This window comes from Oryx dammah, unplaced genomic scaffold (genome assembly GCF_014754425.2).
Source record: "Oryx dammah isolate SB20612 unplaced genomic scaffold, SCBI_Odam_1.1 HiC_scaffold_26, whole genome shotgun sequence".
Classification (NCBI taxonomy): Eukaryota; Metazoa; Chordata; class Mammalia; order Artiodactyla; family Bovidae; genus Oryx; species Oryx dammah.
The window spans coordinates 35,547,314-35,562,726 of NW_024070210.1; the positions used below are offsets into that span (position 1 = coordinate 35,547,314).

General features: G+C 48.9%; 1 protein-coding gene across 3 annotated transcripts in view; it reads right to left on the minus strand.

Annotated features, from left to right (window-relative positions):
* The window catches only part of SAMD4A (sterile alpha motif domain containing 4A), a 226,037-nt gene that overhangs the window by 16,758 nt on the left and 193,866 nt on the right, over window positions 1–15,413 (minus strand). For all 3 annotated transcript variants that reach the window (XM_040226398.1, XM_040226400.1, XM_040226399.1), the window contains 5 exons: window positions 14,952–15,285; window positions 12,632–12,717; window positions 6,872–6,990; window positions 2,111–2,312; window positions 844–970 (listed from right to left, as the gene is read on the minus strand). In XM_040226398.1, the coding sequence (XP_040082332.1) occupies window positions 844–970; window positions 2,111–2,312; window positions 6,872–6,990; window positions 12,632–12,717; window positions 14,952–15,285 (868 nt within the window). The remainder of the gene's footprint in view (window positions 1–843; window positions 971–2,110; window positions 2,313–6,871; window positions 6,991–12,631; window positions 12,718–14,951; window positions 15,286–15,413) is intronic.

The window sequence follows — 15,413 nt, forward strand, 5'->3', positions numbered from 1 at the left end:
GGACTTGGTATCCTTGTGGTTTGGCTCTCTTAGCTCCTTCTACTTGCAACTCCACCCTCCTCTTTCCATCTCTTTACCCTCTGCTCCCTGAAGTTCACCTCTAAGAAGCTTCCGAGCCCACCCAGGTCACAGAGACGTTTTCCCTCAAACTCCTGTAAGACATTGTACAGAGCGCATCTACCAGAAAGGGGGAGGGTCTTCTTCCAGGTGCAAACCATGCAGTAATCGCTTATGGGGCTTTGTATTACTCATGGAGTGTAAGAAGTCAACTATCTGCACAGAGAAAGGTGCAGGCACCTGAATGTAATTCTGGCAACTCTGTTTGAGGAGGCAGGGTCAAAGGTGAAACTGACAAGAGGCGCACCAGGCTGCTCTTTAACCAAATAAAGGGAAGATGGATGATCAACAATCACGTGTGCAAAGCACTCCCAAACCAAGGATGGGTCTCTCAGCATCACCACCATGGAGTTTTCTCTTTCTCTGTCTATCTACACATCCCTCTATGTACACACCAACCATACACACACACCATACATGGAACCCCTCCCAACTTCCCCTGGAAGCCCTGCAGTGATGTTGCTGGGTTAATCAATCTAGAAATATCCAAAATACCGCCGTGTCAGATCACAACCAATTCTGGGGCTCCATGTGCTGGCTCCGAGCCAAAAGGCCACAGTTCATGCTGGCAAGGCATGGTTTAAAAAAGGAAAGGCTTCTATAAGCTCAAAAGAATGCAAGGTGGCAGTCGAGGCTAAGCACTTTCCGCTTGAGTTCACTGGGGCATCTATTTTGGTGACCTGGCCTCCCCGACAGGACAACGAGGGATGGAGGGCTGGGCCCTACCTGGCTGCTGGAACATCAGCATATTCTGTGGCGAAGTGTGCACAGGCAGTGAGCGGGTCCTTTGGACAGAGCTGTGGGTGCGGCTTGGCATGCTATTGCTGCCCCCGGGGTTGGCGAACCAGAGGTTCTAGGGAAAAACACAGAAGCAGAACCCATTAGTCCAGACACCTGGGGGTGGGGATGAGAGCAGGGCCACCAGCCAGAATCCAGGAGGCAGATACCCTGGGAGAACTCTGCTAACTTCTGGGAAAGGGCTCCTAGGCCAGCGCTATCTGTCTGCTTATTTAGAGAGAGGGGCTTTAGATGCCATTCATTTTTTTCAACACTACCCCTCAGCCCCAGGCTCTTCTCCAAGCCTCAGCTTAATCTGGACACCAGTCTCCCTTGCTGGCTCTAAAACTCTCTTTATCCCTTCTGTTGTCTCTGCTTTTCCTATCACTTTTCTAGGAAATGGGGGGAGTTCTATAAATGTCTGCAACGAAGAGCACAAACTATTTCAGGGCTCTCATTTGATTTTCTCTTTGAGGTTCTTACAATTTACTACAAAGGGAGAAGGAGGAAAAAAGAACCTCTCAGCTGGCAACGAGCTGGCACAACTCAGCTTGTGTGTTTGTTATTACGCGGGTGTCCTAGCGGTGGTTTCCTCCTGGATCCATCTGGTGGCTTCCCACAGTGGTCAAGCCTGGGGTTTTCTCCTACCCTGGGCTGCTTCCCCGGGGGAGTGAATCCTGCCTGTCTTGCCAGGAATGGTTTCCTGTTTTTTAAGACCAAGCTGTCATCCTTTAGTTTCTCATGACAAACCCAGAACCTCAGACTCACTTGGCATCCCTCTAATCCCAGCCCCCACCCGCAGAGCCCCACAACGCAGGGGCTACACAGGTGGGAGGCAGAGGGTGCGAGTGCGGGGGAGGGACTCCTAAGATGACGAGCCAGGGGACTGACGCTGGCTCTAAATCACACAGTGAGAACCTCTGGGCAGCGTGGCCTCGACTGACGGCCTCCCTCAGTCTCCTTCCTCCCCTATAGGGTTTTCCACCACAGCTGGGACCATGTCAAAGGAGTTATCTGCCTCCGATATAAATGCTAAGAAAGCTCCTTGCTTTATCTCCCAGAGAAACTGCAAACAAACCTCTGAAGCATAGGGGCAACTGTCTTCAACCTAGCCCCTCTGGGCTTCTCCCTTCGCCTTCAGGTCATTTAGGGGGATGTCCTGAGCCTCAGACCCTGAGCTTGGCTGGCCCACTCTCCTCCCGGGGGCAGAGCAGACCTGTCTTCCTTGCTTCATGATGGTGGGGTTGGCTGCAGTATTGCGCTGGGTAGAGCTGACAAATCCACTGGTGCCCAAGAGGCCAAGGCGGGCGGAAGGGACATTCCGGGAGGGGATCTGGTACTGGCGTGGATTCCGCCTGCCCATGCCGCCACCCACTGAGCTGGTTGTCGGAAGGGAGTTGGATTGCCCAAAGCCACGGCTGTTGAGAGTCAATAGAGAAGAACAGAGGTCATCAGTCACCCCCGGCCCTTCCCAGCCCCCGGGATGCCTCCTTGGGGTCTGCTCACACTTTGACCATTATGAGGCCTACGGGGGGATCAGGGCTTTATGATTAAAATGGTAGCTAAGAACTGAGAACTAATATCAAGTGCCCTGGGACTTTCACACTGATTCTTCAATCCTCACGACAACCCTAAGAAGTAGGCACTCCTTTTACAGGTGGAGAAGTAGAATACAGAGCTTAATCATGTCTCAAAGGTCACACAGCCATTAGGGGGCAGTGCTGGAATATGAGCTCAGAAAGTTAACCAGTGTGCACTTCAGCCTTCTTTCCACTGTGTCTGTCACAGGCTCTGAGAACTCATGTGCCCGTCCAGAAGCCACACGGCAAGAAAGTGGCAGCACCAGGATCCAGGCCCCTTCCAGCACAGCACAGTTGGTCTGTCTGCTGTCGGTCTGAGCAGCAGACTCGGGAGGAGTGGCCTCTGGGCCCCACTAGGACGTAAGCTCCCTGGGACAAGAGATGGCATCTGTCCTCATCAATCCCGCAGGCCCCAGGCCTGGACGGCACAGCTCCTGGCAGTAAAGGCAGGGTGAACAGGAGAATGGCTCAGTCTCTGCCCTCACGATCTCCAAATGGCAGAGCGGACCCCAAGTCCGGGGCTCTGACTCCCGGATTCACAGGCGGAATATGAGAACGAAGAGGATGATGGTTGCCAGCTCCCTGGACCTAGGACACTGACTGCTCCCTGCTCCTCAGGTCCTCCCTGTAGAAAGACCCGGAGGTTCCCTGCTTCTCTAGGGTCCACGCAGAGAGGAGGCTGGGGACCTGTGGCCTCACGCTCAGACACCGCGCTCCCATTGGTCGGGTGACCTCAGCGCCGAAGAACTCGTCCTCTCCGGCAGGCCTCAAGTTCTGGGAGGGTGCACAGCCGCCAGCAGGGCTTCAGGAACCAGCACATTCTTTCCAAGAAGAGTCAGCTTTAGTCATTCACTGATGTCTCAGTCGAAATGCTCTACCTCCAACGGCCACAAGATGGAACAGACTTGCTTTCGCAGCCACACAGGGGAGGTTCCTACCAAGCCTGTGAGGAGACTCCAGGAAGACGGGGCTGACGTAGTTTAACCCGATGATGGGGGAGGGGGCACTGCAAATCTGTTATTTCCTGAGAGAGAGAGTGTTATGTGTGTGGTGGGGTGGAGCAACCAAATCATCAGCATGGTTCATCTCAGAAAGGGTTTCTTCCTCAGAATTCCTAAATTTCCCGGTGAGGGGGAGGGGGAAGAGAATTCCACAGTGAGCTGATAAGCAATGACTTTGGGGCTGTGTTTTACCACTGCTAGGCTTTTCTGACCAGATTCCAGTCGAGGCTCATCCCCATGAGGTGAGGAAGATATTCATGGGTCCTAAGTCTCTTTATCTCATTCTTTCTCAGATTTCTCGGCTTCCTTCCTTCTTTTACTAAGATTTAAAATGTTTGGTTTGAAAGAGGAAATTTGGGCCAGGAGGAGAAATAATTTCATGCAATGGGAGAGACCTCCTTTGGAGAATGGACAGGTGGCAGGTGGGGACAGAGATCAAGTGGCTGTTTTCTTGTTTTGTTTTTTTTTTAAACTACGAAAACCAGTCTTTTGGTTTTTGGAGTCAGAATTTTGGCCACCTGGTAGATGATTTAGTATTCTGCTAAGACTTTTCCTTATTTAGTGCAGATAGCTTTTTTGCTCATTTTCCTTTTTGGTTGGATTTTTTAAAAGTTATTTCATATGCAAAACAGAGCAGTCAGCAAGTGATGCTAAAATAATTTGTGCTTCCAGGAAGGCAAGACTATATTCTTAAGCAATATAATGTAGGCAGAGGCTTCTGTAATGGGACACTTAGTCACAGGAGAAAACGTGGACTCCTAAAGTTAGGACTCATGGAGCTGGTAGAGCTAACATTTTGGGGATAGACTGGGTGGAGGTGAGAATTTGGTTAGGGTATCTTTCTAATGACAGAGGGTCTCACTGTGGGGTCCTAAGCTGATTACTATAAAGTCAGACTTTTTGAGGGTTGCCACTGCTGGTAACCAGAGTGAAAGCTTAAGTCACTTAAGATCACTAGGCTTAATGAAATAATCATTCTTTCTTTGGAGAGAACAAAGTGACAAAAGTTTTCATTTTTCATTCTCTTACTCTGCTCATCTGTGTCTTTCTCTGCTTTCTTAAATCTAACCAACTGATTTCATTACCTTGAAATGCATGAAAAGACTGATAAAATAATATTAATAAGAACCAATTAATTTGGGACTTGTGATAGTTCAAGAAAGGGCTGGGCTGCAGTTACCTCTGTATTCTGGGAAAAAAACAGGTCTTTGAAGAAAATTAATAGCATAACAAGATCCCAGAGGTAATATTTATGAAAACAAATTATTTCCTAGAACTTTTGTTGTTGTTGAGTTGCTCAGTCATGTCTGACTCTTTCCAACCATGAACTGCAGCATGGGAGGCTTCCCTGTCCTTCACTAAATCCCAGAGCTTGCTCAAACTCATGTCCATTGAGTTAGTGATGCCATCTAACCATCTCATCCTCTGTTGCCTCCTTTTCCTCCTGCCCTCAATCTTTCCCAGCATTAAGGTCTTTGTCAATGAGTCGGCTCTTCACATCAGCTGATCAAAGTATTGGAGCTTCAGCTTCAGCAACAGTTCTTCCAGTGAATATTCAGGGTTGATTTCCTTTAGGATTGACTGGTTTGAGCTCTTTGCTGTCCAAGGGACTCTCAAGAATCTTCTCTAGCACCACAATTCGAACTTTAGCAACTTCCAATTGAACATCCATAATCGATGACTGAATTCACTCTCATCAATATAAGGAGGTCTAACCTGGCAAATCTTGAGTTAACCCATTTCAAGCATCGGTTAATAACACGCTAGAGAAATCAAGGTTAACAAGCACTCAGATGTGGACCAAGGACAAAACAGGGCAGACAGACGAGCAGATGGGACTTTGGGGAGGAGGAGCAATGAGCTTGAAAGCTCTATCTTTATCTTCAACTTCTGAATTCTTTCTTTCTCTTGGAACTTGTCTCCCAAGGACCTGGTTTGCAAGAGGGGTGTGGATCTTCCTCTTTCTTAGTGGGTACTGCTGCCCTTACAAGAGGGAGAGTCTAGGGCACGGGTAGCCCCAGGGAGAAGGCTAAGGAGCAGACCTGGCCTTTCATCTGGGCCCCAGGAATCCTCAAGGTGCACTGGTGGTCCAGCCCAACCCTCCAGGGAGGCTTCGGACCAAGGAGCTGGCTACAGAGTGCTGTTTTATCTGGCTTTTCTGCACATCATCTAGAGACCAGGAAAGTGGCCCAGCATCTGTGGTGCTTAAGAATACCGACTCTGGAGCTGGCATTGGCCTGTCTGGTCCAAATCCTGGATACCTCCCAACTCCCCTGTAATTTGGGGTTAATAATAGCCCTTTCTACCTCATACGGTTGTGGCAAGGATTAAATGTAATAATATTCTTAAGTGCTTCGATACCTACTTGGCACAGAGCAAATGCTAAATGTTTGTTTAATAAATAACTGTTATATATGCTGGAATATGATAACACTTCAATTTTTACATTAATTTTTAATGAAGACTTTTCTCAAATTCCAACTGGCCTTATCTCCCTGAAGTACGATAAAACAGTGATGTTTCAAGGCACACTTATGCAAATAAATGCCAAACATTTTAACAACAGTCAGAGCTTCTACATATGCACTGAGAAATGAATTCAGAACTTTCTAGGTGCGAATGAAAAAAATGATTATTTATATGCTCATGTTGAAAAGAGTAAAAAAGGATGTTGATTTTTCAGCATGTCGGCACCACCATTCTCTTGTCTCCCCAAGACGCCCTGTTATTGTTCAGTGGTTCACTCCACCCCTCCCCATGATTCCTCCCCTAGATTGGCACTGTAATTTACCTTTAATATGCAACTGGATTCTTCAATTTAAAACCAGATTAAAGTAATGGGTTGTAAAGTACAACGAGGCTTTTTTAAACTGCATCCAAGAAGCTGAAGTACTATGAAAAATCAAGAATGGTACTGCTCTACTCTTAGATTGCAGCTCAGACCAAAATAGACTAGCACTGGGCTCTTCACCCTGCCACCAACTATAATTAGCTTGTCTGCAGCAAGAAGGGAGAAAAAAATTACACTACCACTTAAGGTGCAGAGAGAACAACCTGTTTTTGTCCTTTCAGAGCCCCCTGTTGTAGACAAACCACCAAGAGTTTTGCTGGCACTCATTAAATCGTACCCGCTCCCCACTCCATGCCCATCTGTACTAATAACATCATTTTGACCATGTAAATTGAATTGCCAAAGATCACATTCAGTTCTTCCTCTGGGAAGTCTTTCCCTCTACAGCCTTTTCCCCACCCCACCTGTTTAAGGAATGTGGTCTGAATTTGTCAGAGGACACTGTAAGAAAAAAGGAATGATGCCCTGTGTAGTCTTGACCCTGGAACCCAAGCAGTAAGGTCCTAGAAGCACCATGCATTACAAAGACTGAAATCCCAACATACTTTCTTTGCTGTCGATATCCTGATATGTCTAGAAGGGTTTTCCGAGGGAAAGACCGAAAGAGCTTCTGCACCTGCTGTTTCCATGACAACAATCTTTTTTTCTGTGTCTCTGTAAATGCCTGCAAAAACAAACAGGACTTTTTAATGGGTGACGCAACCTGGCATTAGAGGAAGAAACATGCAATTAATAGGGGAAATATTGGAGTCCTACAGTTGCCTTTTCTTCACCTTGTTTCCAACCGGGTCCAAACAGCAGTCAATTTTGTTTGAGAGCCTCCTGTACTGAAAATTCAAGTTATTTGACATTGGAGGTGCCTGGTAAGGTACGTGCATTAAGCTTTTGGCAATCCTCGATTTCAGTTGCATTTCTGGCAGATCCCTACCCTCCTTCCTCTTTCCCCTGACTCCACTCTGGACTCTATTTATTAACCCAGAATGAATTGCAAAATTGATTGTTGACTACTCTGGCTTTCGCAGGCCCCCTGCATTTTCATAATCAATGGAAATGCTAAACCACTGCAAAAATCAATCTTTTTGATGGTCTGTGCTCACCCTGGAGTGGTCTTCAGGGCTTCAGAACACAGAGTATACACTGTACGTGTCAGGACTCTGCTGAGAAATCTCCAGTTATGAGCCCCATGTACTACACAACCCCAGTGCACCAATCATAACCTAAATTTTGTCTAAGGCTCAGGAAAATGGATAGATCTGATGTCTTCTCAAGCCTTTTCTGGTTTTGGGGAGGTTTCGTCTACTGCCCCATACATAACACTCTCCCATCAATATCATGTGTCCTTCTGTGTACAGCTGTGTGCTCAGCGCAGCCCAGGGAAGGACTTCATGGGGCTGTAAGTCCTCAAGGCAGGGACTCTCAAATTCAGGATATATTAGGATCCCCCCAAGGAGACTGTTAAAATCTAGATTTTTGGACCAACTCCCACACACCAGAGCCTGATTTCATAGATCTCGAGAGGAGTCTAGGGGGTTTGTGTTTGCAGCAAGTGCCCGGGGAATTCTGCTGCAGGTAGGTCATGGCCATGTAATATTCTAGACTGGTGAGGATCACACACACGGTATAGGAACTCCCTGTTAAGCATGTAGAACTGTGGTCCACGTGCTGTCATAAGTCCACCAGATCTGACTAATGAGCAGTAACAGTGATGGAGATACCATACCCAAGTAGTTTTGTCAATAAAGCATGAAATAAATACTTTTTAAGTAGCAGTAAATGATTACTTAGAGTAATAATAAACTACATGCCTGTTTCCCATAAAGGAAGCAGATTCCTTAAACAGAGAGAAAAGAATGACAGCTTAATGCTCTTCTACTGACATTTAATCTTTAAGGACCCAAACACAAGAGAGCTATGTGAACAAAAGCAAAAAGACGTCAATCATATTATGGAAAAGGTACTGACGACTTGCAAACCCCTTCCTCCCAGGTGACCTGGGCCAGATGCCACTGAGGGACAGTCATCAAGGAGGGCTTCCCCACCAGACATTCAGTGCCCCATTAGAGAAGAAGGTGCTGATATCCCTTAAGGTGCACGGTGAATGGTCTCAGGGCTAAAAGGTGAGGATGTCGTTCTTCTCTATGGTCCCTCTCACTTGCTGATGATACTAGGTGAATGTCCAGCTATACATGAGTATCTCCAAAAACTGCAAAAGGCAAGCATTTCTGCTAGACTAATAAAGGGATGGGTAGATTCTGCTTCTGACTAGCTTAGTCAGCCAAGTGTTGAACAATGACACAAGATGCCAGCATGCAGGTCAAGATGACCTGGGGAGCAGGGTCCAGCTCAGTGGTCAGTAGAAGGCTCTGGATGCAAATGGGCAGGGCTCAAATCTCTGCACATCTTTATGCAGGTTCCTCCACCCGAGACTCGGCTCCTTTAACTCAGGACAGTAATACCTCATCAAAGGGATGCTGTAAGGATTCAAATTAATTCACACATGGAGGGCACTTAGAATACTCACAACACACGTAGCTCTTCACCGTGGTGCACGTGATACTGCCCACAGACTCCCTCCCCAGGCTTTTCAGCTGCATGGACTAGCCCTTTGGTGGTGGCACATGAAAGTCCATCCCGTTTGGTATTCAACCATCACCTTTAACACCAACAAAAGACTTCAAGGCCTCGAAACCACAACACTGAGCGGGTCTGGAGCCAGCCTGAGCTTCCAAGTGACAAAGGAGTAAAGGGGTCACTTTACAGATGTGCATTCAAAGTGCTGCCAGGGACACTGGTTCATACGTGACATTTCCCACGGTGACAAAGAACACCCAAGAAGATGGAAATGTTTGCGCCCCCTCCGAGAGGTCAGGTCATCCACTCAGCACCAGGACATCAGACTCACAGCAACTGGGACTGCAGATAGGAGTGGGCCCCTCAGCAGTGCTGAGTGTACGGCTGTTCTCAGTCCTGGAAGACACTGCTGGGAGGCTCGAAGTGGAGCTAGACTGTGGCTGGCAAGGAGTGATTTCTGAAAGCTGGTTCCTGTGCATGCCTGCAAATAGCACTCTGTCGTGAGAGCCCTGCTATCGGCTGGGAGGCCAATACCTCACCCGAGCCCGCTCTAGGTGGGGCTGGCAGAGTTTTTTGGGGGCTGGAAGGGAAGGAAGATTCTACTCTCCCGAATGCCCGCACACAGCCAGTCAGCCACTTCTGAGTCCTCTGCCCCTGTCGGGCCCTGACTTAGACGTCTGTGTGGAGGCAGATGTGTCCTACAGCTCTCGTGGCTGGATAACAAGGCTCATGAAGGGGACAAGGGCTCGTCTTCAGGGAACCGTCGGTCTAAGACAGTGAGGAGTAAGAAGCCTGGGCTTGTAATGCAGGAGATGAAGTGATGGACTTCAGAAATAAGATTCAGCACTTTCCTGGCCTTCCTTTTACTGTTCTGGGGAGTGGCCCCTCTGTCCCTGGGGAGGAAGGAAGGTGTCTTGGCTTGGTCAGCACCCTCCCTTCCAGCAGCTGAAGAACAGCTCGATTGGGCTGTGAAAGGAGCCCTGTCTCCCAGAACCCAAGGGAATCTTCAGCGAGGATGGAGGCTGGGCCTGTCCCGGGCCTCCCAGAGAGGGTGGGCTCTGCACACACAGAATACCCCCAGGCTGTGGAAAGTTACTCAAACGCCTTTCCTCTTCCTCAAACTCAACTAATAAAAAGCCTCGGACAACATTTTCCCCTCCCAAAGCAGCGTGCAGGCACCTCCATCCTGACATGAATGCAGGCGAGCAGAGTGGGCATGAGTCCTTTCTGCCCTGTGATTCCCATCAGCGAGGCCCCTCCGCAGCAGTCAGGAGAGAGGAGCCCACACAGTGCCACCTTGGCACCTAGAACTCGGAGCTTCCAAGGAAGTAGAGGGGAAAGACACGGAAAGGAGAGCCAGGGTGCAGAGGGAGCACGCACAATGGCAGGAAAGTGAGCAGCGCCAGACCACAACACGGGCAATGTGGACCAATGAGGATGCCTGTGCACCGCCCAGCAGAGGCAGCTGGAGGACTCGTTATTTCGCCTCCTGGGCTCAGCAGACTGGAGATGAGGTGGAAGGTAACTTGTCCTTCAGTTTCTCACAGGCTCAATGCTGAGCATGGGTGTGGGAGCGGAAGCAGGGTTCTGGTTTGCTTTTTCAGAAGCTTAAATGCCTGGCGATCGGTAGCCCCCTAAGCCCACCCCAAGTGCCCTCCTCCCTTCCAGGCGCTGCTCCGTCCACCTGGACCCCTCTCTGTTCTGCCTCCTCATGGAACAAGTCTCTCCCACTAAGGCTCTGTTTGTCTTTCAGGTCTAGTTTGGAGGCAGTCCCTTTGGCTTCTAGATAGGTGCCCACTGCACTTCCTGGGCTCCAGCCCCACACCGGTGGCCTTATGGTCACACTTGTGATGACCTGTTTTCCTTTTGTCTCACCCACTCTCCTCCTGCTGGAAGCCCACCAGCCAGGGGCAAGACCTAGGTGCTTTATAAATACCTACGGAATGAATGAACTTTAATATCCATCTCCTGTTCTGGCCTTCTCTTCTTTCTATTGCTTTTTGCTGGCCCAGATGAGAACTGTGTCAGGACTGGACACTAAAAAGCTTGAGTGGGAGTTCACAGTGCCGTGAGAGGAAACTGCAAAAATGTGGGCTTCAGGGATGGGGAGGAGGGGTTGGGATGGAAACCCAGTGGGAGACTGCACACCTGCGTGTGAGGGGCCGGTGGAGACATAGCACAGAAGGGGCGAGGGTGCAGAAAACCAAACAAGCCGCCAGCCGCAGATGGCCTGTGGGCAGCTGGAATGTGGGGAGTGTGTCTCCCTTCCCGGGGGCCCACTCGACTCCCGGGGTCCAAGCTACCAGCATGGCAAAGCCCAGGCGGCTTGGAGGCCTTTACCATCCTATTTTCACATCAGAGTCCCACAGAAAGATCTCAGTGGTCTAGGTTTATCCAGTCCTAAGTTTTCTAAAACAATGACCCTGTCCGAGTAATTCTCTCAGGGGAGGGGCACCCAAGAAGCCATTGGGATCCTGGGTCTGAGGCACAACTGCCTATCCCCCCATGTCCCTCGGGACAGCCCTGGCCAGGACCTGCCTCGCTCCATCAGAGTCGTTCCATCATTGTCCCGAGGGCCTGGGAGGCATAGCACCAGCCTGACTTTCGTGAAAAGGACAGAGATTGTCATACTGAGTGAAGTAAGTCAGACAGAGAAAGACAATCATCATATGATATTGTTTATACGTAGAATCTTAAAAAATAGTACAAATCAACTTATTTTTACAAAAGAGAAATAGAGTCACAGATGTAATAAACAAACTTATGGTTACCAAGGGGAAAAGGTGAGGAAGGGTTAAACTGGGACAGTGGGACTGACATATACACACTACTGCTGCTGCTGCTGCTGCTGCTGCTGCTAAGTCGCTTCAGTCTTGTCCGACTCTGTACCACCCCATAGATGGCAGCCCACTAGGCTCCACTAGGCCCCGGGATTCTCCAGGCAAGAACACTGGAGTGGGTTGCCATTTCCTTCTCCAATGCATGAAAGGGAAAAGTCAAAGTGAAGTTGCTCAGTCGTGTCCAACTCTTAGCGACCCCATGGACTGTAGCCTACCAGGCTCCTCGGTCCATGGGATTTTCCAGGCAAGAGGACTGGAGTGGGCTGCCATTGCCTTCTCCGGACAGATACACACTACTATATATAAAATAGATAACTGATAAGGACCTACTGTACAGCACAGGAAACTCTACTCAATACTCTGTAATGGCCTATATGGGAAAAGAATCTAAAAAAGAGAGGATATATGTATATGTATAACTGATTCACTTTGCTGGATAGCAGAAACTAAAACAACAATTGTCAATCAACTACAACCCAATACAATTTTTAAAAAAATTCCTGTAAGACTCAGAAATCAAAACACAGCAGAAAGCCCTCAAACCACACACAAGACACACAGACACACCTGATTTGTTCTGAACACTCTCCCCTTTCTCCCTGCTTGGTCCGCCCCAGGCTCTGACCCTCAGGGAGGCTTCCGGAGTCAGAAGCTTCTCTCAGGCATTTGCCTCCATGTCAAAGCTCAGTCTAGGTGAATCTCTGGACACCAGAGGAACACACAAGCTGCATTTAGGTTTGAAGTCACCACAGCCGAGTTCTGCTCGAGCTATTAGTAATGACTGTCTACTCAAAGATGAGATGTCAGAGACCCAGATGATCACCTCACAGAATCTCTGAGAACTACTTCAAAGGAATGAGAAAAAGCAGTTTCATAAAACCTGTCACTACTTACCTCATGGATTAGACATTTGTCTATGAGCTGTAAATAGGAACTTATATTTTCCTCATCGGGTCTGGAGACCAAGAGTTGTGTACACACTGGGAATTTAAAAAAAAAAAAAAGGATGAATTAGAAAAATGCACATCCATTCTAACCCCTGAGATCTGCCTCCGATTTCCTTTCAGGACCAATATTTTGAGAGGTATGTGTGACCATGGCTTTACGTCAGCTTCACAAAAAAGGCCAGGAGGCTGCTCGTTCCACTGAAGTCAAAGGCTTGGTCACCACAGGAGCCCTTGCCTCCAGAAGCCCCTTTGGTTAATTCCACGCATACCATTCTATATTAAGCCTTCTGCAACCCGGCGCAAGACAGACACCCTGGGAGGAGGAGAACGCAGCAGCGTCCCAAGCCCTGTCTTTGAAAGAGCGTCCTTTGAGAGGGAGTTCAAAGACCCTAAAGACCATCAGCCCTTTTCAGAGCAGGCACCATCATTTTATGAATGAGCCACACATCTCATCTGAAGGAGTGAGGCTGGCACACCTTTTAGGATGTGAGGTGTGTGGGCATGCACATGAGTAAGGAGCCTGCTACTCATTCACTGGAGGGTGATTTTCTCAGAGTGATACCCACACATTTATATATACACAGGCCCACCTACACACCCAGGTTCAGAGGCAGAGCACAGCACACACACCCACTGGACAGCTCATGGCCACGCTAGTGTAGCTCACTCTATTCCCGTCCGAAAGATCCTGGTGTTCTCCTTTTGATGGGAATGTTTAGAAGGACAGGTGGAGATGGCTGGACAGAGACATCAGTTAGGAGTAAAAATGCCTTGCTCTCAAGGAGAGCAAGCTTAAAACCTGGGCACCATGATGTCTTTCTCTCCCTCATCCCACATACCTGATCTGTCACAGAATCCCATTTATACCATGTCTTGGCACATAGGTTTTCAGTATAACACTGTGGGTAATAACAAAACATGGAAACTACCTCTACATTCATTAATTGGGGCCCTGTCAAATCATGGTTTATGCGTATGGGGGAACAGTATGCAGCCTTTAAAAAAGAATGAGATGGTACTTTTGTACGGATAGGAATATTGAAAGCATATAATGTAAAAAAAAAAAAGCTGTAGAGAAATATATAAACAAGACCTGTTTGTGTGTAAAAAGGATGCTCATGTGCTTATGTAATTACAGTGTTTCTGAAGGGCTATTCTGAAAGGTTTATAGTGGTTACCTCTAGAGAGGAATATTGTAGGGCCAAGGGTAGAGGTGGGGGCTATTTTCACCTTCCATCATTTTTCATTTAGCTTTGATTTTTATGTTGAGCGTGACTTGATTTCATAATTTATTTGAAAGTAGTTAAATTTTAAAAAGCAGCCATGCCACAGGAATGCAGAGCCCACAAGGATTGTGTCATGGGTAAGGGGGTGAAGTACAACATTCTCAGGTAACCAGCCCACCTGTACCTCCAGCAGGGGGTCATCTACTCTAATCCACACAGCAAGGAGCCCCTTGGGGGTAGGGGAGACTGAGAAAGTGAGTCGGGGGACCCATGCTGGCCATGAAGTGGCTGGCATTTCAGCTCCAAAGGGTGCTACAAGTCACCTCCTCTGAACCAGAATTCTACAGATCTCAGTCTTTCTAAGAACAGGCACCACCAGGAATCTCTCATTGTACCTATATAAGACTCAGGTGTTCCCTTTCTTTTGATTAGAACCCAGTTCTTTGAAATGGTCTGAAATATTGGACAATAGAAAACACATTGGTCCCCCTTCCCAGAGGAAAAGTACTGGCATTCACTCCATTTTTAAAATAATCAAGATCTCTTGAGAAGCACCTGATCAAGCACAGACTAGTGTTGGACATGGTGAAGGACACGTGCATAAGGGTCTGGCTCGGGGCAGTCATAGGTAGAAGGGGTGCTGTCAGCCAGGGACCAGGTGTGAATTCTGTGCTGCCCTACAGACACAGGCAGTGCGGCCGTGGTACCTTTGGTGGCCTGTAGGAAGCCTGCCTTTAGCCTGAGAGTCCAAAGGCCCAGTGAGCGGTCCACCAGGAGGGCCCTGCGGGCGTGGTCTGAGAGAAGGGGAGAGATGGAAGCTAGGGTGAAGGAAGAGGCCTTGGGGGGCGGTTTGTCAGAGAGCTTGGAATCTAGATCCAAATACCTTTCCCCCTCTAGGCTGTACTTTCCGCATGTGTAGAATGGGCTAACGACATGGACTCTGGCAGTTCACCCCACACCCAGGGGAAGCCCATGGGAATGGGTAGCCCTGGTCAGGAGTGTTGAGAAGAGAAGAGGGCAGGTGGGAAAACTGGGCTTTACCTTTCCCCATGACACGTGTGAACTGCCCGGGGAGATCCCCCTCCGGCAGGGGGGTGACAGCCAGCTCCCCGTCACAGCTGCTCAGCTGGTGTGGCTGGAGCCCGCCACTGGCCCCAGCCGAAGTGGTGGCCGTGGCTCCTGCGGCCGTGGCACTGTCTTTGCAGTCCGGGCTCTGGCTCTCGGGGCCCATCAGCGAAGGCGGGTGCGGGGCCTGGGGCTCCCGGCGGCGAGCCTCTGGGGTGGTGCTCGGTGAGCTGTACGCCTTGATGGGGGTCAGGATCATCTGGTGCAGCTCCTGGAGGGGGAGGCGCAGGTTGCCCCCCTCAATGATGTCCTAGAGGGTCAAAGGGAGAAGACCTCTGTTCGGGTCAGGAACTGGGATGACCCACCTCCATGCCTCCCCGCCTCTGCCTGGAGCTATTCCCAGATGGGGGCTCGTGGCTGCTGACACTTTCATTAAAA